The 21,174-nt window shown below is 52.5% G+C and overlaps 1 protein-coding gene across 1 annotated transcript in view; it reads left to right on the top strand.

Annotated features, from left to right (window-relative positions):
• Positions 1 to 684: 684 nt before the first annotated feature.
• ZSWIM5 (zinc finger SWIM-type containing 5) overlaps positions 685 to 21,174 on the top strand; it is a 30,228-nt gene continuing 9,738 nt past the window's right edge. Inside the window, exons 1-6 of the mRNA XM_027649257.1 lie at positions 685 to 1,037; positions 9,672 to 9,820; positions 10,450 to 10,600; positions 16,022 to 16,201; positions 18,525 to 18,701; positions 20,995 to 21,141. Coding sequence (XP_027505058.1) covers positions 734 to 1,037; positions 9,672 to 9,820; positions 10,450 to 10,600; positions 16,022 to 16,201; positions 18,525 to 18,701; positions 20,995 to 21,141 — 1,108 coding nt within the window. The 5' untranslated portion in view covers positions 685 to 733. The remainder of the gene's footprint in view (positions 1,038 to 9,671; positions 9,821 to 10,449; positions 10,601 to 16,021; positions 16,202 to 18,524; positions 18,702 to 20,994; positions 21,142 to 21,174) is intronic.

The following is a 21,174-nucleotide window of genomic DNA, read 5'->3' as shown; positions in this document are numbered from 1 at the left end:
GGCATTTTTTAACACTTTGTGCCCAAAGGTGCTGCACCCCCTTGCAGCATGGTGAGGACTGTCAGGAGCACCATAAGATTTAGTGTGAGCAATTTGTGGGGCTCATGGAGCAGTTTCCCCCCAGCCCACAGTTTGGGCTGTGGATTGCTCCTGTCACTGCTCCTTGTTTCCCCTGCGTGGAAGAGCTCAGAGCTGTGGCCATGCCCTGGAGCACTCTTCCTGGTTGAGGGACAAAGTTGGAATTGCTTTGCATTTAGTTTGCCTCATCAAAGAAAAGCAAACATGGCCTTTCTCTACCAGCCCTCCCTCACTCATGTGAGTTGCAAATTCAGCAAGAGGGAGGCGTGGATGGAAATGACTCCCAGGAGAGAAACAGTCTGAGAGACTTAAACAAATGGGAACTGAGCAGCTTTGCTCTTCCCCTGAGGGTTTGGCTGTTAAATAAACTCACCAGTGAGTCTGGCTGCTTGTGTGTGTTGGTGCAGAAGTGTGTTTGTACACAGGGGCTGGGTGTTGCTGGGTGTAAGCCACTGGGATGGGGTGTTCTGGGTGCTGCACTCCTTGGCATAGAGATGCTCAAGCAGCCTTGGCTGGGCTTGCCTCCATCCAGAGTTTGCAGGGATGGCTGGGGTCAGAGGGAAGCTCACCTGACCTTTCCTTCTTCTCCTTACCCTCTCCAGGGTTCCACCTCAGCGGGACAGTGACAGAGCCAGCGACTGCAACAGAACCAGAGATGACCTACAAGGTGGCCATCAGCTTCGACCGCTGCAAAATCACCTCAGTGACGTGCGGCTGCGGGAACAAGGACATTTTTTACTGCGCTCACGTCGTGGCGCTTTCACTGTACAGGATCCGCAAGCCGGACCAGGTCAAACTCCGTCTTCCCATCTCAGAAACCCTTTTCCAGATGAACAGGGACCAGCTCCAGAAGTTTGTTCAGTATTTGATCACAGCACACCACACCGAGGTGCTGCCCACCGCCCAGAAGTTGGCTGATGAGATCCTGTCATCCAACTCGGAGATCAACCAAGTGCACGGTAATTCCTCCCTCCTCCCTGGGTGACCTGGCACTGCTTCGCTCTGTGTTTGGACTGGGGTGGTGGTTTGGATGCTGATGATGGTGACCTTCATTTTGCTGGTTGTCCGTTGCTGCACAGAGAGAGCTGGCAGTGTCACACTGATGTTAGCGCGTGGGTGTTGGGACCACATCATCAGGGCATCCCCATCCTGCCCTCTGCTCTTATTTATGTGTTTATCTGTCAAGCATGGGCTTCAACAGGCAGGAAGAGGCAGAGCAGACAGGCTGGTGGTGCACAAGGCACAGCTCAGAGTAGAATGGAGAAGCCTAGGGTTGAGGACAGCAGCACGGTTAGTCCCCGGCACAGAAGGAGGTGGTGCTGGGACCCTGCAGAGCGAGAGGGGCAGTGGGGATGTGGCTCCTCCATCACACAGGGACACGGTGTCAGCCCCAGCCCTGCACGTTGCTAAGTCAGATGCGGCTGAGCCGGCGGGAGATAAAGCTTTAATCTCCATGGGCGTTAATTTGCCCATAATAAATGAGCGCCGCTGTTCTGACCTACTGCACAAAGGCAGTGGAGATGTGTCCTGGGGCTTTGTGTTTGGAAGGTGCTTTTGACTTCCTCCCCTGCAAGTCTGGGGGACAGTGCCCATCCCTGCCCTGCTACACTGGCCCAGGAAGTAGCCCAGGCTTCAGGGGGTCTCCTGCTGTGTCTTTCCAAGAGCCCAGGAGGTTGCCCAGGGTCTGCAACAATGAGCTGCTCCCCACCGTGCCTGTCCCACCAGCTGTAGAGCAGAGATAATAAACATTTATCTGCCACGGAAGGGCGTTGCGGGGATTAACACATGCCTGTTAAGTGCTCTGAAGATGAAAAGCCCCATGTGCAGCCTAAAATATCATCTGAACTGGTTGAATCCACATGTAGAGGTGAGGCCAGGGTTTCACCTCCACTGTAGGGGTGATGGCAGCTCTGATCTTAGATGTTTTCCCCCTCCCTCTATCTGGTCGTTCCTGCTCCTATGTTGGGAGTGGCTTTTGTCTCCTCTGCTGGGCCACGTCTGCTCTGTGGGAGGTTGTGCTCTAAATAACTGGCTTTTGCAGGGGGCAGGGGGTCCTCAAATTTTGGCATTACAAAAGAGCGAGGAGCTGTGATACTGCAAGGATCTGGTGAAGGCCACTCCCTCCCTGAGCAGATCTGCTGAAGCTGAGGCTGGGCCAGATCCCTTCTTGGCCATTGTTTGAGGCTGCTTTCTCCTAAGGAGATTGAAGTAAAGCTTTTAAGACTCTGAATATTTATTGCTCTAGAGTCAGCAAAAGGCTGGTGATTGAGAGTCTTACAAAGATACAGATGTTGGCTCTGGTTCAATATCTGCCTCGTGTTTTTACAAGTGGTTTTAAAAAAAACAAAGCAAAAATTCTTGGTCCCTTCAGACTCGTGCAAATTCACGCGCTCTAGCATGCGACTTTGAACCAACAGAGACATGGCGAATTACCCCACAGAAGGTGCCACCTGTCTGACACCCCTGTGGCTGCCCAGCTGTTTACAAGCAAGGAAATGCCTCTGCAAGCAGGAGAGCAGCCTCATCTCATCCTGGGGGAGGATGCAGATCAGCCTTAGGATGATGAGATGATCTGAAGATGACCTATAACTCGTGGATTTTGCCCCCTTTGAAAAGGAAGGCTCCAAAAAGCTCACATTCAAGTTCAGAGTGATGCTGTCCAGGGCTCCGACTCTTGATCCTGGACAGTGTTGCAAGTTTTGGCCTCCTTGTCTTGCCAGAAACACAGCCACAGTCAACTGCATTGCAGAGCTACTTGAGCCCAGGGTGAGGAAGGGCTGCAGGCATGTGGGGTTTTGTATGGGAGAGCAATTTTGGGGTCTCCAGCTGAAGGGGATCCAAATTTGTCCCCCATCTCTCCCTTTCCAGCTGTGGTTCGTGCATTCATAGTGGGTCACTGATCCTGGGATTTGTAATTCTTCTAGCTGTCTTTCACACAGAGGTTTATGGGCTTGTGTTCACAGTTCTTGACTGTGTCTAGTTCAGATCCTTGTGGTCACACCTTTGTTCACCTTGGGTTTGGGGCCAAGGTGGTTTTTGGCAGGCCAACCTCTGCAACCCAAGCAGTAGCCCAGTGTGTGCACTGAACACCTGAGGTTAACCTTGGAGCAAGAACAGCCTCTCCAGGATTCCTTTATTCCTTCCCCCACCCATTTCTTCTGAGGAGAGGTCTATTGAGCTTTATGTAAGCATTGGGTCTTCCCCACCTGCTTCTGGTCACCCAAAGGGCTGCTCCTTCCGTGTTGATGGTGAGCACACGGGATGGAGGAGCTGATTCTGCACAAGGCTGGCTGGAAAATGCCCGTTGTGCAAAAGGATTGTCTGGTTTTGTACAATAGGGCTGTCAGGGATGCTCCTTCTCCTCCTGCAGAGCCTGAATGGAAGAGAAAATTACTGGCCATTGTCTGGCACGCTCGGCTCCGGGCATCAGAGCTTTGTTCCTTGCAGGAGTCTGTAGCCGCAGGCTGTGCACCGCGTGCCGATCTTCCCGGCTGTCTTCCTAGAAGGAAATGCAAACTATCCAGTAATGATGGAGTCTTGGAGTGCAGCCAAGGCACTCGCGTGTTCTCGAAGGATTCAGTCCAAGTAGAGCTCCAAGGTGTGCCTGCTGCTCTGCTCCCCACTTGACCTCTGCCTGCTGAAGTGGGTCACGTTTCTGCTCCCGTGGCCTTGCTGCAAAGGGCAGTGTCCTCACAGCGAGAGCATCTCGTGCGTCTGGCACCTCCACGCTCAGCAGCTGGAGTGAGGAGACCAGGGTTGGTTTCAGTGCTGTAGTGTGCCCTCCCCAAGGGGACAAAACCCAGCGGTGTGACTGCTTGGCATGGAACAAGGCTGCGAGGGTGTCATTGTGCCAGCAGAAGTGTCTCTTGGCTGCTTGGCCTTTCCCATTGGGGTGAATGCTGGGGGCATCCAGAATCTGCAACTGGAGAGCTCGAAGCCAGGACTCCGGTGAAGTGAGGATTATCTCGTGATGGCCACCTTGGCACCCTGCTCCCTCCCTCCTCCGAGGGTGTCAGCCCAGGGCTTGGCTTGCTGTGGCACCAGCCTGGCTCAGGGGATATGCAAGCTGAGAAAGTGGCTCAGGGCCACCAGCCATGGTGGGACATGCTGGTGGGATTAGGTGGGATTGGTGCAGCTTTGCTATACCACTGTGAAACCTGGGGCGAACACATCTTCCTGAGGAGTGGATGGGGAAGAGACAGTGATTGCTTTGGTGCAGTAAAGTACTACAGAGAGGGCCAGGAGATGCTGGAAAGGGCAACACTGAGAAAAAGCTGAAATGGGAGTTGTAGACAGAGAGGGATATTTTGGGGACAAAAGCAAGTGAAGGAGGGGGAACTCAGAAGCACCAATGAGTCCTGACAGCAGTGCTGGTTTTCCTGCTGTCACAGCGTGGATCCAACATCCATCAACATCCAGTGCACAGGATCCAAGCCATCCCAAGCAGACTTGGGAGGCAGCCTTTATCTCCTCTGGTATTTTGGTTCATGCCTGTAGGGAATGATTTGAATTTATTTTAAGAGGAAGAATGGATCAGTGTGGGGTGTACAGAAAGGAAAGCTGTGTCTCAGATATGTTCCTTGAACTTGGTTGGAATATCTGGGCTTTGGAAGCAAACACTGAATTCTTCTGCAGTCTGTGGCAAAGGAGAGGAGGCTGATGGAAACCACTGCAGGGCCAGACAGTGGTCATTAAAATCTGTAATTAGAAGCTTAAAGACAGGACAGTGCCTGTGAGTCCAGAAGACCTGGAGCTTAGAGGTACCTTTCATGCATCATTGATGAATTCTTGCCCTTCCTTGGGTAAGGAGCAGAAGGTTTTGGCAGCCCCAATGTTTGCAGCTCTGTAACTCACCCTACTTGAAGCAGCACTTGATCATGTCAGAGAGTGCTGCTGCCTGCAGCCCAGGAGACGTGGCTGGGGCGGTCTGTCTGCCCCATGGAAATGCCAGCACGTGACACTGTGTCTGTGGTGCTCAGCCGATGCCATTGAAGGGCTTGGGATGCTCTTCTCAGCCAGAAGTGGGAAAAGCCACAAAACCTTTGCTGTCACACAGTGCGAGGGCAGCTCCCTCCAAGAGCAAGCCAGTGTGAATCACCAAGAGGCCTCTGTGGTCCTGCAGGGGCTCAGGAGCTTCCTTGGAGGAGAGGACTTTTGGAAAACCCTGAGGCCTTGGCATGGGAAAACCAGATCTGCTTATGGAAAAGACACAAGGAGGCCTCTGCCTCATCCATTCTCCGTTGTCCCAGATGCATTCTTGACCACCTTGAGCCTTCCTTTTTTTTTTTTTTTTTTTTTTTTTTTTTTTTTTTGACCCATGTTGCTCCTTGTGCACAGCAGATTGGCTGCCAGGTCAATGTGCAGGAAGTCCCTGCTTGTCCTGTCACACCGAGCCAGGGCTGATGTTTGAGGAGTCCTGGGGTGATCTTTAACTTTCAGGTCATCCTGAGACGGTGTCTGGAGGGCAGCACCAGTAAATCTATTTGAAATTCTGCCTTCCTGCAGTGGAGGAGGAGAAGGTCAGATCTCCAGGGGATTCATGTTCCTGTTTGCTGAGCTGATGTAGATTTAGTGGATTTAAGTGAAAATAACACACCTGAGTGCTGGAGAGAAGCTCTTCCCCCTTGTCCTGCAGAGGCACTGGGGTTGCCAAATGACCCTAGAGCACAGGAGTGGTGCTTGACAAGCAGCTTCCAAAGTTGGGTGTACCACATACTGGTACCAGCTGGACCAGAGAGCTCCACCATGCTGGGATCCAGTCCAGATTCACTTGCCCCATCGCTGGCAGGTGTGTTTGAATCTTCAGGCTGCCCTGGAGGACCCCTCCCCCCGCAACCTGTCTCCACTTGAAAACAAATCAGGAGCCTTGGCAGAGCTCAATTCCTTGCTTCACTGCTATTTTTAATCCCTTGTTAGAGTTCATTTCCTTTCTGGTGCCTGGTTATTTTCTCTCCCTGGTTTTCTGCTGTTTGCTTATTTGTCCACGTCCTCCCCGCCCCCCGCCCTGCGCTGTTCCTTCAGGTCTGTTTTCTCTCTGGGCTCGGGAGAGGCAGCCCAGAGGCGTTCAGCAACGCCACCACGGGCAGTCATGAGATGGGCCTTGTGAACTGCCACCGCCATGGCTAGCCCTGCTCTGGGCACCACTGACCCCGAGGCCAGCATGGCCAGGCCCCAAAACACTGACAGGTGCTGGGCACAGTTCAGTGAGATGACCATGGTGGTGATGCTGGAGCAGTCATCTTTATCCCTGGGTGGCTTTTAGCATCAGTTTGTCAGCTCCAGGCACTGGTTGAAAATAATAATTATCCCTTTTTCTTTGTGTCACCAATCCTGCTTTGGGTGAGACGCTCTGGGAGTGCTTTCCACCTTACCCACCCTTCTTGGGTTCAGGAGCTTGGGTTTGGGATGTGCCAATGCCTTGGCATGACCCACGAGGTCCCACTGCCTCCTTAGCCCTGAAAATCTGTGGCGTTCCAGTGCAGGAGCACCTTTTGTTTTCTTCATGTAAGGCAGCTAATTTCTGAGCAAGGAATTGAATTTTCCGTGCCTGGCTTCGCTCTGTTTTCTTATTTGTGGATTTTTCCGCTCCTTATTTCTCAGTCTTTGTATTTGCCTGGAGGAGTCTCGCTTGGCTGTCAAACAGTTAAACCCCGAGCCCCCTGCAAGCGGGGGAGTCCTGGGCGTGTGATGGATTGCATTTTTATCTCTGTTTCTACAGCCAGTGTAAATGGGCTGGTGAAACACTTTCCACTCAAGATGTGCAATGGTGTTTCCTTAAATCTGAATCCGGCAGGACCGAGATCCAGCACATCTGAAACAGGGCTCTTTGGAGCACGAATGCTGCTATATGAGAAATGTGTTATGCAGGCGCCGGGCTGTTTTACATGCCGTTCCCGGCTCCTTTGGAGCTGAGACATGGAATCACTCATCAGCTGCGTCACGCATACCGCTGCCGAAGCCCCCACGGTGTGAACGTTGGCAAAGGGAAGTGGACAAATCCTGCCATTAATATTTAAACCCAGCACAAATCCCGTTGTTTGCTCTTAAATGTTTATCCAGCTCCCCGGCGTAATTGGGCAGCCTGTTATCTGCCGGGTTGCGTTGCACGTGTGGGAATCTGCTATTACAGCCCTCCCTCTGAATATTTTGTAGGAGAGCAAAATACATTTACAAGCAAATTTGGGTTTTATTTGGAGGCGCGGGAGGCGCGTTACTAATTTGGCTGCGGCCCGAACCCCAACGTGCGAAGTGCTCAATGTGTTGTGTGGGAGGAGGAGGTTTTATTTAGCTGCACACTCCTTTCCTCGCTGCCTGGGCTTTCCGTCGCTAACGCTGCGTGAGAGCAGCAAGCACCGAGGGTAGCCGGGGAACCCCAAAAAAATGCAGTCGCTCTTTGCATCTCGAGAACTCCTCCACCTTAATCTGTCACAGCGGCCAAGGTGAGGGAAGAAGGATGAGCTGAGCTTAGATGGGTCACCCCAGGCACCTCCTGGTCCCTATAGATGCAGCCAGGTGACCCTATAAAGGCAGTGGAGGCTGCTCTGGATATCTGCAGCTAGGAGTGGTGGGCAGGAGGGTGGGGAGGAGGATATTAAGAGTGCAAGCGTCTGGGATACCTAGGGATGGGGCCGGATAAGCGCTCATGGTAGACAGATTAGTCATCGGTTCCTGATAGGGGATAATCACTGGCTTGTCTGCTCTTTATCTGTGAGATAAGGATGAGGCTGGGGGAGGGAAGGAAAAGGCACAGAAAAGCTCAGAGGGCCAGGGTGGACTGTCCCTGGCGTGGTTGTCCCTCGTGGCTTATGGCAGGGCTTGGCCTCTGGCGGCAGAGGAGGGGGATCAGGCCATGTGTGGGGCTGTAGGCAAAAGCCTTCATGCTCATCCAGGAACTGTGATTTCCTTTCTATTGCTTCAGCTCCCGTCCCAATTACGCGGTTGTGTCGCCTATAAATTATTCTGCAGAGGGAGCAGCAGCATCCTGTCCCTTCGGCATGCCTAGAGCTTGCTGGAACTTCTCTCAGGCAGTGACTATTAGCAGCAATTAAAGTAATTTTGTAAAGGACGTTAAATACAAATAACTATCTTACCAGGTCAGGATCATTCTCAGCCTTTGCTGGAGGAGCAAAACCCCTCAGGTTGGTGTTGTCTTGCTTACAAGCCAGGAAGAGACAGTTGCCCTGCTGAACAAGTATTCTGGAGCATGATTTTCATGAATTGCATTTGAGCTCCTGGTTCAGCAACGCACGGGGCTGAGGCGTGCACAGCATCCCAAGCTGTCTCTGTAGAAAAGTGGTTTCTGATACCCACTCAGATCCCAGTCAAGTAGGGAAGACATCATTAAGATTTAATTGGGAATATGTCAGCTACAGCATCCCTTAGCTCTCTGACCCTCTTCCTTGCTTGAGAGGGAGATGAGATGGGAGAAGCAGACCAAAGTGGAGTGGAGCATCCTCCAGCCACCTCTGTCCCTCCTTGCCATTGGCTCTCCCTGACGAGTCCCTGAGCAGAACTCAAAAACAGGGAGCTGAAAAGCCAGATTTCTGTTCCCTTTTGTGCTCCTCGCTGCTTGCTGGACTCGTGCTGCTGCCTGCCCTGTGAGCCCTGGAACCCATCACTGGGAGATAGGGTAGTGCTTTGGGGGAGAAAATGGGAATTGAAAGGGGCAAGGCAAGGGAAATTTGGTCCAAGTTGTTTAAGGCACTTGTGGGTTTTCTGTCTTTTTCTGTTCTCTGGAAGATGAAGTACAGCCTTTGAACACATGCATGTGACTGCCAAAGGCCCTGCTCTGGTCGCAGTTTGCTCTTTGAAGGATTATCGATCCTTTGTTCTTTCCTACGGAGGGTCTCTCCCAGGCAGGTACACGGATGCCCAGGGACTTGTCCCCTGTCCTAAAGCAAATGAGGGACAGGACCAGGTGTTTAACCCAGGGCTCTGGAGCCCATATGCAGTGATAGCTTTGTTAAACTGTTCCAAACATGGGAAAGGGCTTGCAGGAACTGGAGCTTTACTCATGCTTTAAGAAACCTGTGATGTGAAGCAGCAGGATGAGCACCCTGGGCAATCCCTGGAGCCATGGAGCGCTCCAGGCTCTGCAGCTGCATTGCCTGCACTCCTGGGGCTTTGGAAGAAGACAGGCCCCTGCTCTCCCTCAGCCTCACTTCATGTGGAATGCAGAGGGAGAGTGGCCAGGCAAGCATTAGCCCTGTGGTCAGGATCCCTCCTGGTGGCTGCTGCCACCACTGTGTTGGGAGAGCATGGTGCTGCCTGGGAATCATGGTGGTATTCACCCACCTGAACTAATAAAATAGAGGTAGGTCTACTCCTTGGTGGTGGGACTGCTGATCTGCTGAGAGGGTAATCAGACATTGGAATGGGCTGCCCAGGGAAGTGGTGGATTCTCCGTCCCTGGAGGTTTTTAAGATAAGACTGGATGTGGCACTTAGCGCCATGGTCTAGCAACCACAGCAGTAGTGGATCAGGGGTTGAACTTGATGATCTCGGAGGTGCCTTCCAACCCAGCTGATTCCATGATTCTATGATTCTGTGATAAACACAGTTGTCTCTTTTCTCCTCCCTCCCTGTCCCCTCAGGCGCTCCTGACCCTACTGCTGGGGCCAGCATCGATGACGAGAACTGCTGGCACTTGGACGAGGAGCAGGTCCGAGAGCAGGTGAAGCTGTTCCTATCTCAGGGAGGGTACTACGGCTCGGGGAAGCAGCTCAACTCCATGTTTGCCAAGGTGAGGAGCCGGCTGCTCTCTCCCATCTCCGCTCGGCATGTCACGTAGCTGGCAGCTCGCTGGCTGCCCTGGCAGGGTGCCCATCACAGCTGGGAATCTCTGCTCCAGTGCCTTCTCGCCCTGTCGCGGAGCAGGCGGTTGTAATCCAGGCTCTGGGTCAGGCCTGGGTTGTCTCACCTGCTGTCCTGGCAGGTCCCTTCCTCCCATGTGATGGGCTTGCCATGATCCCTGTGCAAGGGAAGGCATTCCCTCATCTCCCCTTCAGCACAATGGGGAAAAAGCCAACCCTGCAGAGCCTACCAAGACATGGAAAAGTGCCAGCAGCCTATGGGCTCTTCTCTTTCTTTGCAGAAGGGCTTTGTTTTCATGTTCTTAGTCACTTGGTCCTCTTCACAGCCTGGCTGTGGCTGCTACTCACTTGGGCTCCAACCAGCCTCATCACTGCCATTACATGAGGGTTGTAATGTATAATGTTATACACACACACACATACATATATACATGTATGTATTTACAATCTGGACCCTCAGGATGAGGGAGCTGTGGTTTGCCAGCAGGGTGAATGTATCTTAAACACCTTTGAGGGATCACGTTTGTCTCACCAAAGACCTTCTCTTTGTCCTTTCCAGGTCCGGGAGATGCTGCGCATGAGGGACTCCAACGGGGCCAGGATGCTGACGCTGATAACAGAGCAGTTCATGGCTGATCCTCGGCTCTCCCTCTGGAGACAGCAGGGGACGGGCATAACGGAGAAGTGCCGGCAGCTCTGGGATGAGCTGGGTAAGGGCCACTGCCTTGCAGAGAACGGCAGGGCTGTCTGGGCTGCTGGGCCAATGGACATCATTCCAGAGGCCCCTTGGGGCTCTTCTCTGGGAGAAGAGACCCTGAGAGATGCCAGGAGCTTACTTTATTCCCTGCTGGGGAAATCCTGGTGGGACAGCTGGATCAGGCCCAAACCACACAGTTCCATACCTTAAACCAGCCCCTCTCCTGCAAAGGAGTCAAGGATGATGAGTGTGCAGTGTGTGGCCAGTCCCATACTTGCAGCAGCCTGGTGTTTAGTGTGCTGCACCAAAGCCTTTGCGAGGGAGGACGCAGGGGGCTGGTGAGCCCTAGGGGCTGGATGTAGTTGGATGTGGAAGTACTGTTTCTGGAGGAACCATGATCCAGAGGGGAAAGGCAGGTTCTCAAGTTTCATCACATCTAACAGATTTCTGCCTGCTGTGGTGCGCGTTTCCGGGGTGAGGGGGGCAGGATGGGTGGCACAGAGCCTGGCTGTAAGGGAAATGCAGCTCTGGGTAATTCTGTCTAAGCACCTTAGACACTGGCTCAGCTGGCTGACACTGTAATATGATTAGAACAAAACATTTAGATGATGTGGGCTTGGGGAGGTTGGTTGTGTGGTGAAGTTAACCCAACAGTTTTGGGCTGTCCTGGACATCCCTGATGCTGGGTGAATAGTTTGACTTGAGCCATAGTTTTATGAGTGAGTTTGAGCTTCTCTGCAGCCTGCTGGTAGGAGATGCTGTGCAAGGGCAAGGACTGACTGGCTGGGAGCAAAGGAATCTTGTAGAGCTGGAAGGAAGAAGGATTAGGATGGTCCAGGATCAGGAGCACCTGAAGCTGCAGCTGGAAATCACAGACCCTCCTACCAAGTGCCCAGCAAATGCAAATATAGTCATGAGGCTGGGGACTCTGGCCAAACTGTGCAGACAAGGGCTGGGCAGGGATGGGATGACTTGCTTCTGTATGAAGTTCCCTACATGGAAATAACTACACCAGCTCTGGATAGCTCATCTGTGCTTGCTTGCCAAGAAGATATTTCCAGGATTTTGGGATGCTGCAGCTAGACAGTTGGATAAGCAAGGATCCTGGAGAGGTGGCCAAGTCCACCAAGCCAGAATTTCTGCATGGAAGAAAGCAAATGCATTGGTGAAACGTGAATGGATGGGGGTGTGGGCAGGCCTAGACGCAGGAAGCAATTTGCCCAAAATGACAGATTATTTGGCCAGATTTCCAAACCTATATCCAAGCCGAAAGCCTTCCCTCCCTTCCTGCACAGGCAAGGGGGGAGTGGTTGGGTTTCCATCCCGGCTTAGCCATACGAGGACCAGGTTGGTGCACGCAGTTTCGGTCGGCACAGTGGGAGGAGGTGACAGCACGTCCCCGTCGGCAGATGGCAAAGTGGCTGGGGAACATCAGGGCCTTACCAGGGCTGGATCAACGTGACAGCAGGGGAAGTGTGGTGCCAGCCAACACACGTCAGAGCAAGCAGCTCGCCTGGCATAGGCATGTCACATGGGAGGGTCTGGGCATCTCCATGCTGAAGAGAAGCCCCTGAAGAGGACGCGTTGATGTTCCAAGAAGCGGCTCCAGGACAGAATGGGCATGGACTATACTCAAAGCAGGGATTATTCCCCCTATTTTACAGAAGTCTTTTGGATTTGGCCTTGGGCAGCGTTTGCTGTAGGAACAGAGCATCTCTCTGAAGGAAGGGTGGAGGCACGAAGGGACCAGAGCTGCTGTGAATTGGTGGAGCTCACCAGTAACAAACTTGAGCAACAGAGAGAGGTGTCCCAAACCATCCCTGGATGGGTAACAGGAGCCAGGGCATATCAGGCAGTGAAGGCACCTTGTCTGACTGCCTGTGGGCTGTGGATGCCAAAGCTGCTGGTGTTACCACTGCTGCTGAAGGGAGGGATGAGGGGCCTGTTGCCAGCTGCCATGGGAAGCCCTGGCACAGACCGCAGTCCTCCACCACGTGGAAGCAAAAAATGGGCCTCTTGGAAATTATTTTGGGCACGTGTTTAATAATTAATCATTGATTTTACCAAAGACTGCATCACAGACTTGCGTGGGATTGGAAGAAGATCAGCCCTAAAGAAGATTGTGGATTTGTGCTGGGGAAAATGTAAAGGATTTTGCAGGATTTCAGAGTTTAAAAAAAAAAAAAAAAAATTAAAATAAAAATGGGATCATTTGCTTGTGCGTGTGCTGCCAACTGAACATCTATTGCCCCGTCTGCTGGGGAGCCAGAGGAAGGACCTGCTGGCTGGAGAGCTCAGCAGCGTGGGAGTATTTGCCCTGGCGCATTAGTACTTACGATTAAAGCCTAATTACAAAAAATAGACGAAAAACCAGCTGAAGTGCAGCCTGACCTTAATCTGCCTGGAGACGGGTTTATTTATCTCGGCCACTTGTTTACAGTGGGGAATTTCAGCAGATTAAGCCGGGGAGCGACCCTGTGGGAAACGGGAGAATTTCTTTGATGGTTTGGAAACTTGGGCGCGGGATCGGAGCGCCTGTCTTCTCCGGGGCCGGCAGCCAGGACCGCTGGGCTGGGAAGGCTCTGACCCCCCCCGTCCCTGCACCCAGCCCCGTCATCAAAAAGCATTTTTGTTTAGAGGCTTAGCTTAATCGTGATCTGCTGCTTTGTTCCCCGCTTAACCTCCTGCTATTGGAAAGTTCAAATGAAGGTTTCTGCAGCATATGAAGAGACACGGAGTCTGACCCGGCGTGGCATTTTGGCTCAGGACAGGAGTCACTTGTGCTGTCAGCTGATGTCACTTGACCATAGGGCTCAGAAAACCACTCTATTCTATCTCCCAGATAATTATCATGACCGAGACATATGCAAATCCCACTTCCCTCCTTGTTCCCATCTCCCCACCGCATCTTCTGCAGGAGAGCCCAGGGGCATAACGTTTTGGCAGGCGAAGGATGCCTCGGAGGGCTCCCAAAAATAGGCAGCAGAGTCATGAGGCTTCCGAGGATCGCATATTAGCTGAGCTGTGGGAGCCAAAAATCCAGCGGGTGCATCCCATTCCTGGGGGCGGTGGAGCCGGAGCACCAAGCCTCGTTACCGCCTGTCAGCCAAGCTCTGTGCACCAGCAGAGGCGTGAGCTGGAATTGCCGGAGGCTGCTTTTCACACAGGCAGCCCCAAAGTGGGCGAAGAAGGGCAATGACAACAGGCGGGAGCCCTGGTGGGAAGGGGATGCCCAACGCCAGGAGCCAAGTGCAGGATTTATCTCATGGCCATCCGAGGAGGTGGGGAGTTCTATGCCCTCAGAGTGGCAGTGGGCAGGCACCCACCACTTGGCTGAGGGGCAGCAACCAGAGCCTTAAAGAAGACTCGTTTTCTGGAGCTGAGACCTGATTTTTTTCAAAGATGCCATGTCTGTGCATCCCCTGTGGAGCCTGCAGGAGCCTGGGAGCGAGTGACATGGACTCTGGGAAGGATGGGCCCCTAAGGAGGTAGCTCTTTTACACATTAATTAATCGCTGATCTTGCAGCTCAAAAATCTTAATCCCCCGTGTTCATCAGAAAGGAGTGGGGTTTTGGTGGGGTTTCCTGGGAGCCCCGAAGCTGAGAGGCAGATGGAGCTGGACCAGGAAAGAGCTGCTTTGGACATTTGCTGGTCCTCAGTGCCTGCGATTGCTTTTCCCATGCCCATTCCTGGATGTGATGCTGCTGCCACCATCTGCGTTGTGACGTGGTGACGTCTCTCCTGCCAAGACAAGCTGCTCTGAGGAGCCAGACGTGCACAGCCTCCACGCCTTGCTAATGTTTTTAACTAAACATGTCCACAAGTCCCAACTTAGCAAAGGAGGGGTCTGAGGAGGTGCACCCCAAAAACACCACTAAAGCTCAGCTGTAACGCAGAGGAGCAGAGACGCCAGAGTGGGGCCAGGGCCAGGACATCACTGCTCAGTCTGGTTTTGCCTTGTGTTGCCTGGCAAAGGGACCGGCTGCTCTGGCTGCCTGTGTCAGAGCTGCAGCCTCGCTCGGGGCTGTTTGGCTCGGTGGCAGGGCTGTGCAGCTGGGGAGCTGCCGCTCAAAACACAGGGAGCAAGGGAGGGGGTTTGGGCTTGTGGAGGAATTCCCCTCGTTGCGCAGTGGAGGCGTGTTGGGTGATGTTGTCCTGCCACAGGCTGTCACTTCAGGGTAGGAACTTGGCTCTGGGAGTCATGGAGAGGTGGGGGAGAGCACCAGGCTGGGCTGGGAGAAGGAAGGTGCTCCAGGTTGATGCTGGCCCCACGGAGGAGAGGCAGGGAGTGTGTTTCTGCAGGAGGCTGAGCTGTCCCATGTGTATGACAGGATTTGACACAGGCAGAGAGAGGAGCAGCAGGAGCTGCTCAGCCTGAGGGCATCCCTGGGGGCTCCTCACACTGCAGCTGTACCAGCCCACAGCCATCCCACCCTGTGGGGCAGGCACAAGGGAGGGAACTTGCTGCATCTTGGCAGCCTTGCAGGGAAATTTGGCTAGAAATGCAATTAGCTAGAGGAGTATTCGTGGTTTTGCACTTATTTAGGTTGCTGTAGCCCTTATCAGAGCAGTGAGTGACCCAGGAGAGTCGGCAAGGCTCAGTTTGCAGCACCAGTGTCAGTTTTATGAAAGGATGATTTGGATCTTAATGACAACAGATGTCCTTGGTCCTGGTTTTACCTCTCACGTAGTAGACAACATCATCAGGACTGTGAGGTCCCACGGTTGACCTAGAGGGTGTCAGCGTGTGTGTCCTTCTGGTGGGCATCTCTGCTTGTGAGATCCAGAGGACTCACACCTGGGAGGGCTCTTGCCTGCAAGACATCAAGCCAAGCTCGAGGTTCCACTGTCGGTTCCTCTGCAGGCTGGGGGCTACTGGGGATTAAAAAAGAAAAAGAGGGGGAAAAAAAAGAAAGAAAATACACCAAATCTCCTTTTTAAATAGTTGAATGCAAATGGCCTGAAGAACAATGGCAGATGAAATAGCATTCAGAGCGGGTTTTAAAGCGCTTGGAACGTGGGTAGGATCAAAATCAGGTTAGTCTTTGGAGATACAGACTCTGCAGCTTGCCAGGGTGTTTTTAAGCATGCTTTGATGTGTAGTTCAAACACTAGATTTGTCCTGGCAGACAGAAGCACTCACAAATTCATACACTGCCGCTCTCTCCTTCCCTCCTCCCCACTGTCCCCCATCTCATGAGATTATAATTTAGCTTCATTATGGAGGAGTTTTACTTTGTCCTGGTTTCAGCTGGGATAGAGTTAATTTCCTTCTTATTTAAAAGCTGTGTAAATCCCCCTCCTGGGTCTGTGCATTATGCTGAAATGAACCTCGATGAAACCTTGTGGGCTCTCACGGCGAGCACGGCAGCCGCCGAGCTTTGCCCCGCGCGTACGGCGGTGGCACCTCCGTGACTTCTTGGCTTTGTTTAGGGGCACTGTGGGTGTGTGTGGTGTTAAACCCTCACTGCAAGCTGGAAGAGAAATCCTGCTGGCTCCGGCAGCTGCGCAAGTGGGGCGAGATGGACGTCTGTCCCCTGGAAGATGGCAATTACGGTAACGAGCTTCCCAACATCACTAACGCGCTTACGCAGAGCTCCGGTCACAGCCAAGGTGAGTCCGGGCAGGGGGTGGAAACCCAGCTGATAGCCAAAGGATTTGGGTTCAGGTCAAAACTCACTCAAAGTTGAGAGACCTTAGTTCACCTGCTGGTGATGTTTCTGGGAGCCATAGGAGTACAAAATGTTTCTCTTTACTGCCTCTGGTTTTATATATACACTTGGAAATATTTGTCTCTGCTCTTAGGTGAAGTCAATTGTGTTTGGGGCATCAGATTAGAGACCATTTTAAAGCAACTCGACTTTGGGGGAGTTTAGACCCCTATAGTCTGTGCAGGTTTGGGTGTGGGCTTATACAGAAAACCAGTACCACTTGACTGGAGCAGAGCTGAGCTCAGAAGCCCTGGCTGTAATGTGAGAGTGAGGAGTTGGAGATGATGCCGAGTCCCTTTCCCAGAGTCCTCCTCTCGAGCCTCTCTTAAGGGCTGTGATTCAGGTCATGGGGAAATCATTAGCCAGGAATGTTAACGCAGTTCAAGTGCAGAGCACAGATGCAGCAATGTAGTTATGGGGTTGTTCCTTGTGACATTTTCTCAACCCCTGACAAAGCATTTGATCCCTTTAAATTTAAGCATGTTTTCTCCTTTCTTTTGCTTGAAGTAGACATTAATTGAATGTTACTGCTCTTAACATGCCTCTGTCTAGTGCACTAGAGTACTCTTTGGTGTATTATGTGTGGCCAGAGTGGGAAGAGGAGAGTGGGACAGCAGTGAAGGAAACTGCACTCCTCGGGGTGGGATTAGTCCCTCAGCAGTGGTTCAGGAGTGTGGCTGTCCTGCCAACCCACCCCAGCCATGGCCAGGACCACACGCCCCGCTGCCTGCAGTGCCTCCCTATGCTCATCCTCAGGGAGCAGCTTAATTTAAACCTGGCCTTGCTCCACATCCTGCACCAGCCCCAGGACTCCACACTGGTGTTCCCAGCTCTCCGAAAGATTCACTCCGGCATTCAGGGCAGGTAACTGGGGCTGAGCAGGTCACTTTTTTTAGACCTGCAGGGAGTTTCCAAAGCACATGCCAGGGATGTCCCCTTCTCCCAGTGCTCCTGCCTCTCCAAGCAGGGGACTGAAAGCAGCACGGATCCTGGAGGTGTCCCAGGGTTCATGTTTGTGCATATGCAAATACTGCTGCAGATTGTTGCCAGCCTCCTTTGTTACTGAAGGAGAACAGCTGATTCCTGAAATCCTTCCTGGTAAAGTGAGCAGGCTTGGTTCTCAACATAGAAACACCTGTTTAATTTCTTTCCACCTTGGGGTGCCTGCAGCATTCCAGCTAATTGCTTGTTGTCATCGTTTCCAGAGCGTGTTTATCCAGCCTCCCTGGATCAGTTTTGAACAGTGCCTTTTGTTTTCCACCCTTGAATGCCTTTACCTTGGCCTGTCTTGTGGGTTGCAGGACCTAACATTCAGCCCCTTTGGGGCTTCCCATTATGCAGCTATAAGGGCTGTGTTTGGCCCTTATGATCCAGTGTGGCTGAAGTGATAGCGGGATTACTCCAGACAGGTGTTTTCTTATGACAAACCACTTGTCTGATCCATCTGGATGGAGTGAAATGCTCATCCAGCATTTGGTAGCTTCAGAAGTGCCCATGAAGTTACAGAGCAGTTCTGAAGAGGAGCACAGACATCCACTGCAGGGCAGCAGTGGGGTTTCAGACAGTGCTGTCTCCTGCCTTCCCGCCCCCTCACGCAGCCCCTGGAGGTTGCTGGAAGGTGATGGTTCCCCCTGTCACCCAGAGACTGATGACACAGGCTCCTGTAGTTCCCTTGGTGGCTTCAGGTGCTGCTGATCTAAGAAGCTGCAGTTCAGTGAAGCCAGGACTTTGTGTTGGAGAGGAGGAGGAGAGCTCATGGTGTTTGCAGGGCAGTAATGCTGAGGAAGCCCAGTCCTGATCCGGGGGCAGCTGCCTGAGTGCTGTGCTTCACAGGGGAGGGAATGCACTGCCATGTTTCAAGGCATCAGCCTTGTATGTGACAGTGGATTGTGGTCAGAAAGCAAACAGATGGGTGGCCCCTGCCTCTTTTCTCACCTCTCTGGCCAAGTCACCTATTCTAGCAAGTTACTTAGCAATGCTGTCTAAGGAGACATTAGTCTCCATCAGAGATGGGGTGGGCAGGAGAGATATCCAAAGGCAGTCTACCACAGTGCAGGAGCCAGAGCCCCGTGTCCATCTCAGAAATAGCGTGGGCCTCTGGTTTGGGACCAAATGGGGCTTTGCTGTCATTGCAAAGGCAGAGCTCTGTCCAGGGAGGTCATGTCTGGGAGGAGGAACAGGCTACCCCTGCCCCAGAAAGGCCCTGATGGTTTTTCTCTTTGCAGACTCGCTGGCCAGGCCCAGACGAACCGTGTTCACACGGGCGATCGAGGGCTGTGACCTCCACTGGCAGGACAGCCACCTGCAGCGCATCATCAGCAGTGACTTCTACGTGTCCCCCTCCTACCAGCGGGAGGGTGAGAGCCTCCTCTTCAACTCCCAGGGACAGCCACTGTGGCTGGGTGAGCATCCAAACCAGCACCCCTTACATGGCCTCTGTGGGGAGGGCTGCTAGTGGACAAGAGCCACCCGAGGCTGTCCGGGGTCCTTGCAAGCTTCTGCATCCTAGACTGTAATTGCTGCCCTGCCCTTAGCCTCAGGAGTGGGGCAAGCAGAGGAATTTGATGCCCAGCCACAGTCCTTAAAGTAATCCCCATGTCTTTACAGTCTGGGTTCCTCTTGGGCAGCTTGGACCAAGCTTATCATGTCTTCTTTCATCCTGCCAGTGTTTAGCTGTCCCCAGTGCAAGCTCTCACTGTTTGCAGTACAGGGGGACTGGACACTTAAAGTCCCTCGAAAGTTGGCTGCTGAGCACAACTGTATACTCAGGATATTTTCTTCCCTGCTCTCACCTTGATACTCTTCCCTTAAAGGCAATGAGCAGGTGGAACAATTAAGCCTTGTGTGAGCTTAAGGCATGTGGGGCCAGGCAAGCCCAGTACCCTCCTGCATTGTAGACTTTTAGCCCACGTACCTCAGGCCACAGGAGTTCTCTACTGCAAAGTTGTGACCTTGGGCAGAACTGCAGATCCTTGACAGCTCCATGTCTGGGATGAGAACAAGTGAGATGAAGGGCTTGGGAGGACCTGGTGTGGCTGTCAGCCCTGAGGCAGATCCCAAAATGGGAGACAAAAGCCCCCACCTCCTCCAGGAGAGGAGGGGATGACTCATCCCCTACAACCCAAGAGGTGAATATATGGACATGGAACAGGTCAAAGCCCACCACTGCACTGCTGTACACTCTGGGAGCTGGGGTCTGCCACCACCCAGCCACATGGGAAGAGAATATTTAAAGTCATCTAGAGAGGTGGTTTCTGGAGCAGCAGACACTAAGTTGCTATTAATGCCAGGGAAGGGCCCCTGTGAAGGCTGCTGGTACATCTTAGCTGGAGCAGGAGAGGATATTTCTACACTGGGAAGAGTTTTGGGCAGCTGCAGGCATAAGGTCTCTTCCCTGTGCAGCCACAGGCAGCATTGGTGGGTTAGTGCATCCATGGGCTCTATCTAGAAGGGATGTGATGGACACAACTCCCCTGTCCCTAGCCTAATCTGGGTTCTGTTGAGTCCTTCAGTCCAGCTGGTTGGTGCATGTTATTTTTCTGATGTATTTACTGTGATTTTTGGATTTTGCGCTTTTGCTTTCTTGGCACCCTTTCAGGGACTCAGTGCTGGGAGAAGAGTGTGATTTGTCAGCAATTTCCAGTGATGAATTCAGTGAGAAGATGAATATTTCATCCATTTAGCAAATGAATAGAGGGAGCAACAAGAAGCTCTTTTACAGATGTGTTTGTTCTGACAGCCTCTTCCTCACGTATTCCTTGTGGGTGACCTTTGGGATGTGGAAACCCCATTTGTAGAGGTGGTTGTCTGCATTTCCAGAGCTTTTGGAGCTCTCCCAGGAATAGAAATTATCCCTCTACCATAACTTTATGTCTTCTGTGTTTGCCCGGGTTTTTTTCTCCCCTTGGTAGGACATTTTGCAAGAAAATGGGATTTTTGCTGCTTGTTATGCAGCATGTCATGTCATCTGCTCCTGCTAATTTCTCACCCAGTCATAATCCTCTCCACAGTTGCTTGTGATTTCAGGTGAGCAATAAGCAGCAGGAGCAGATGAATTCCTAAGCAACTGTGAGTCCTGGGAGGGGGTTCCATGCAACTGTTCCTAATAATAAAACACCAGGCAGGAGAACTGCAGAAGAGATGGGGTGTCTGCAGAGCTCGCTCCATGGAGCTGTTAAGGAAGCAGTTCAGAGCATCACCCCAAATCTGCCAGTGTCCCCAGCGCAGGGCTGGATGCCCAGCCTCACCCCTGTGTATCATCACCTGTGCCATGAGAGCAGGAGGGGGTGTTGGTGAGGACACCAAGAAGTGTTTGGGTGCACAGCAGTGAGAGAAATCATGATAAGGTGTGCGGATTTCAGGAGAAATGAGCGGCAGGGTTGCACCAGCCTGTGCTGAAGCTGTCATATTGCAGCAATGGCGTGTTGGAAATGCTTCCATTAGATAAGCTTTGCGGAGGTGGGGATTTAGGTATTGACGTGGCTGCTGTGGGTTGAGTGTGGTAGGAGTCCCGTTAGTATTCCTGGTAGGCATCCCTTCCAGGAGCAGGGAGAAAGGGATGAATTCAAAACAGGAAGGAGGAGTTTAGCTGCTGGGGTGTGGGGAAGATCAGGAGAAGAAGATGCCACATCAGTGCCATCCTGTAAATGTCTGTGCTCGTCCGGCTCAGCCGTGTCCCTGTGCTTGTCCTTGCAGAACACGTCCCGACAGCCTGTGCCCGGGTGGATGCCCTGCGCTCCCACGGCTACCCCAGAGAAGCTCTCCGACTAACTGTTGCCATAATCAACACCCTGCGACTGCAGCAGCAAAGGCAGCTGGAAATATATAAGCATCAGAAGAAAGGTATGGGAGAAGTGTCTCGTGAGGTCTGCCTGG

The sequence above is a fragment of the Corapipo altera genome, unplaced genomic scaffold (assembly GCF_003945725.1).
Source record: "Corapipo altera isolate COAL_440 unplaced genomic scaffold, ASM394572v1 112, whole genome shotgun sequence".
In the NCBI taxonomy this organism is placed as follows: Eukaryota; Metazoa; Chordata; class Aves; order Passeriformes; family Pipridae; genus Corapipo; species Corapipo altera.
Note: the sequence above shows the minus strand (reverse complement) of the source record. Positions and strands in the feature narration are given on the sequence as shown.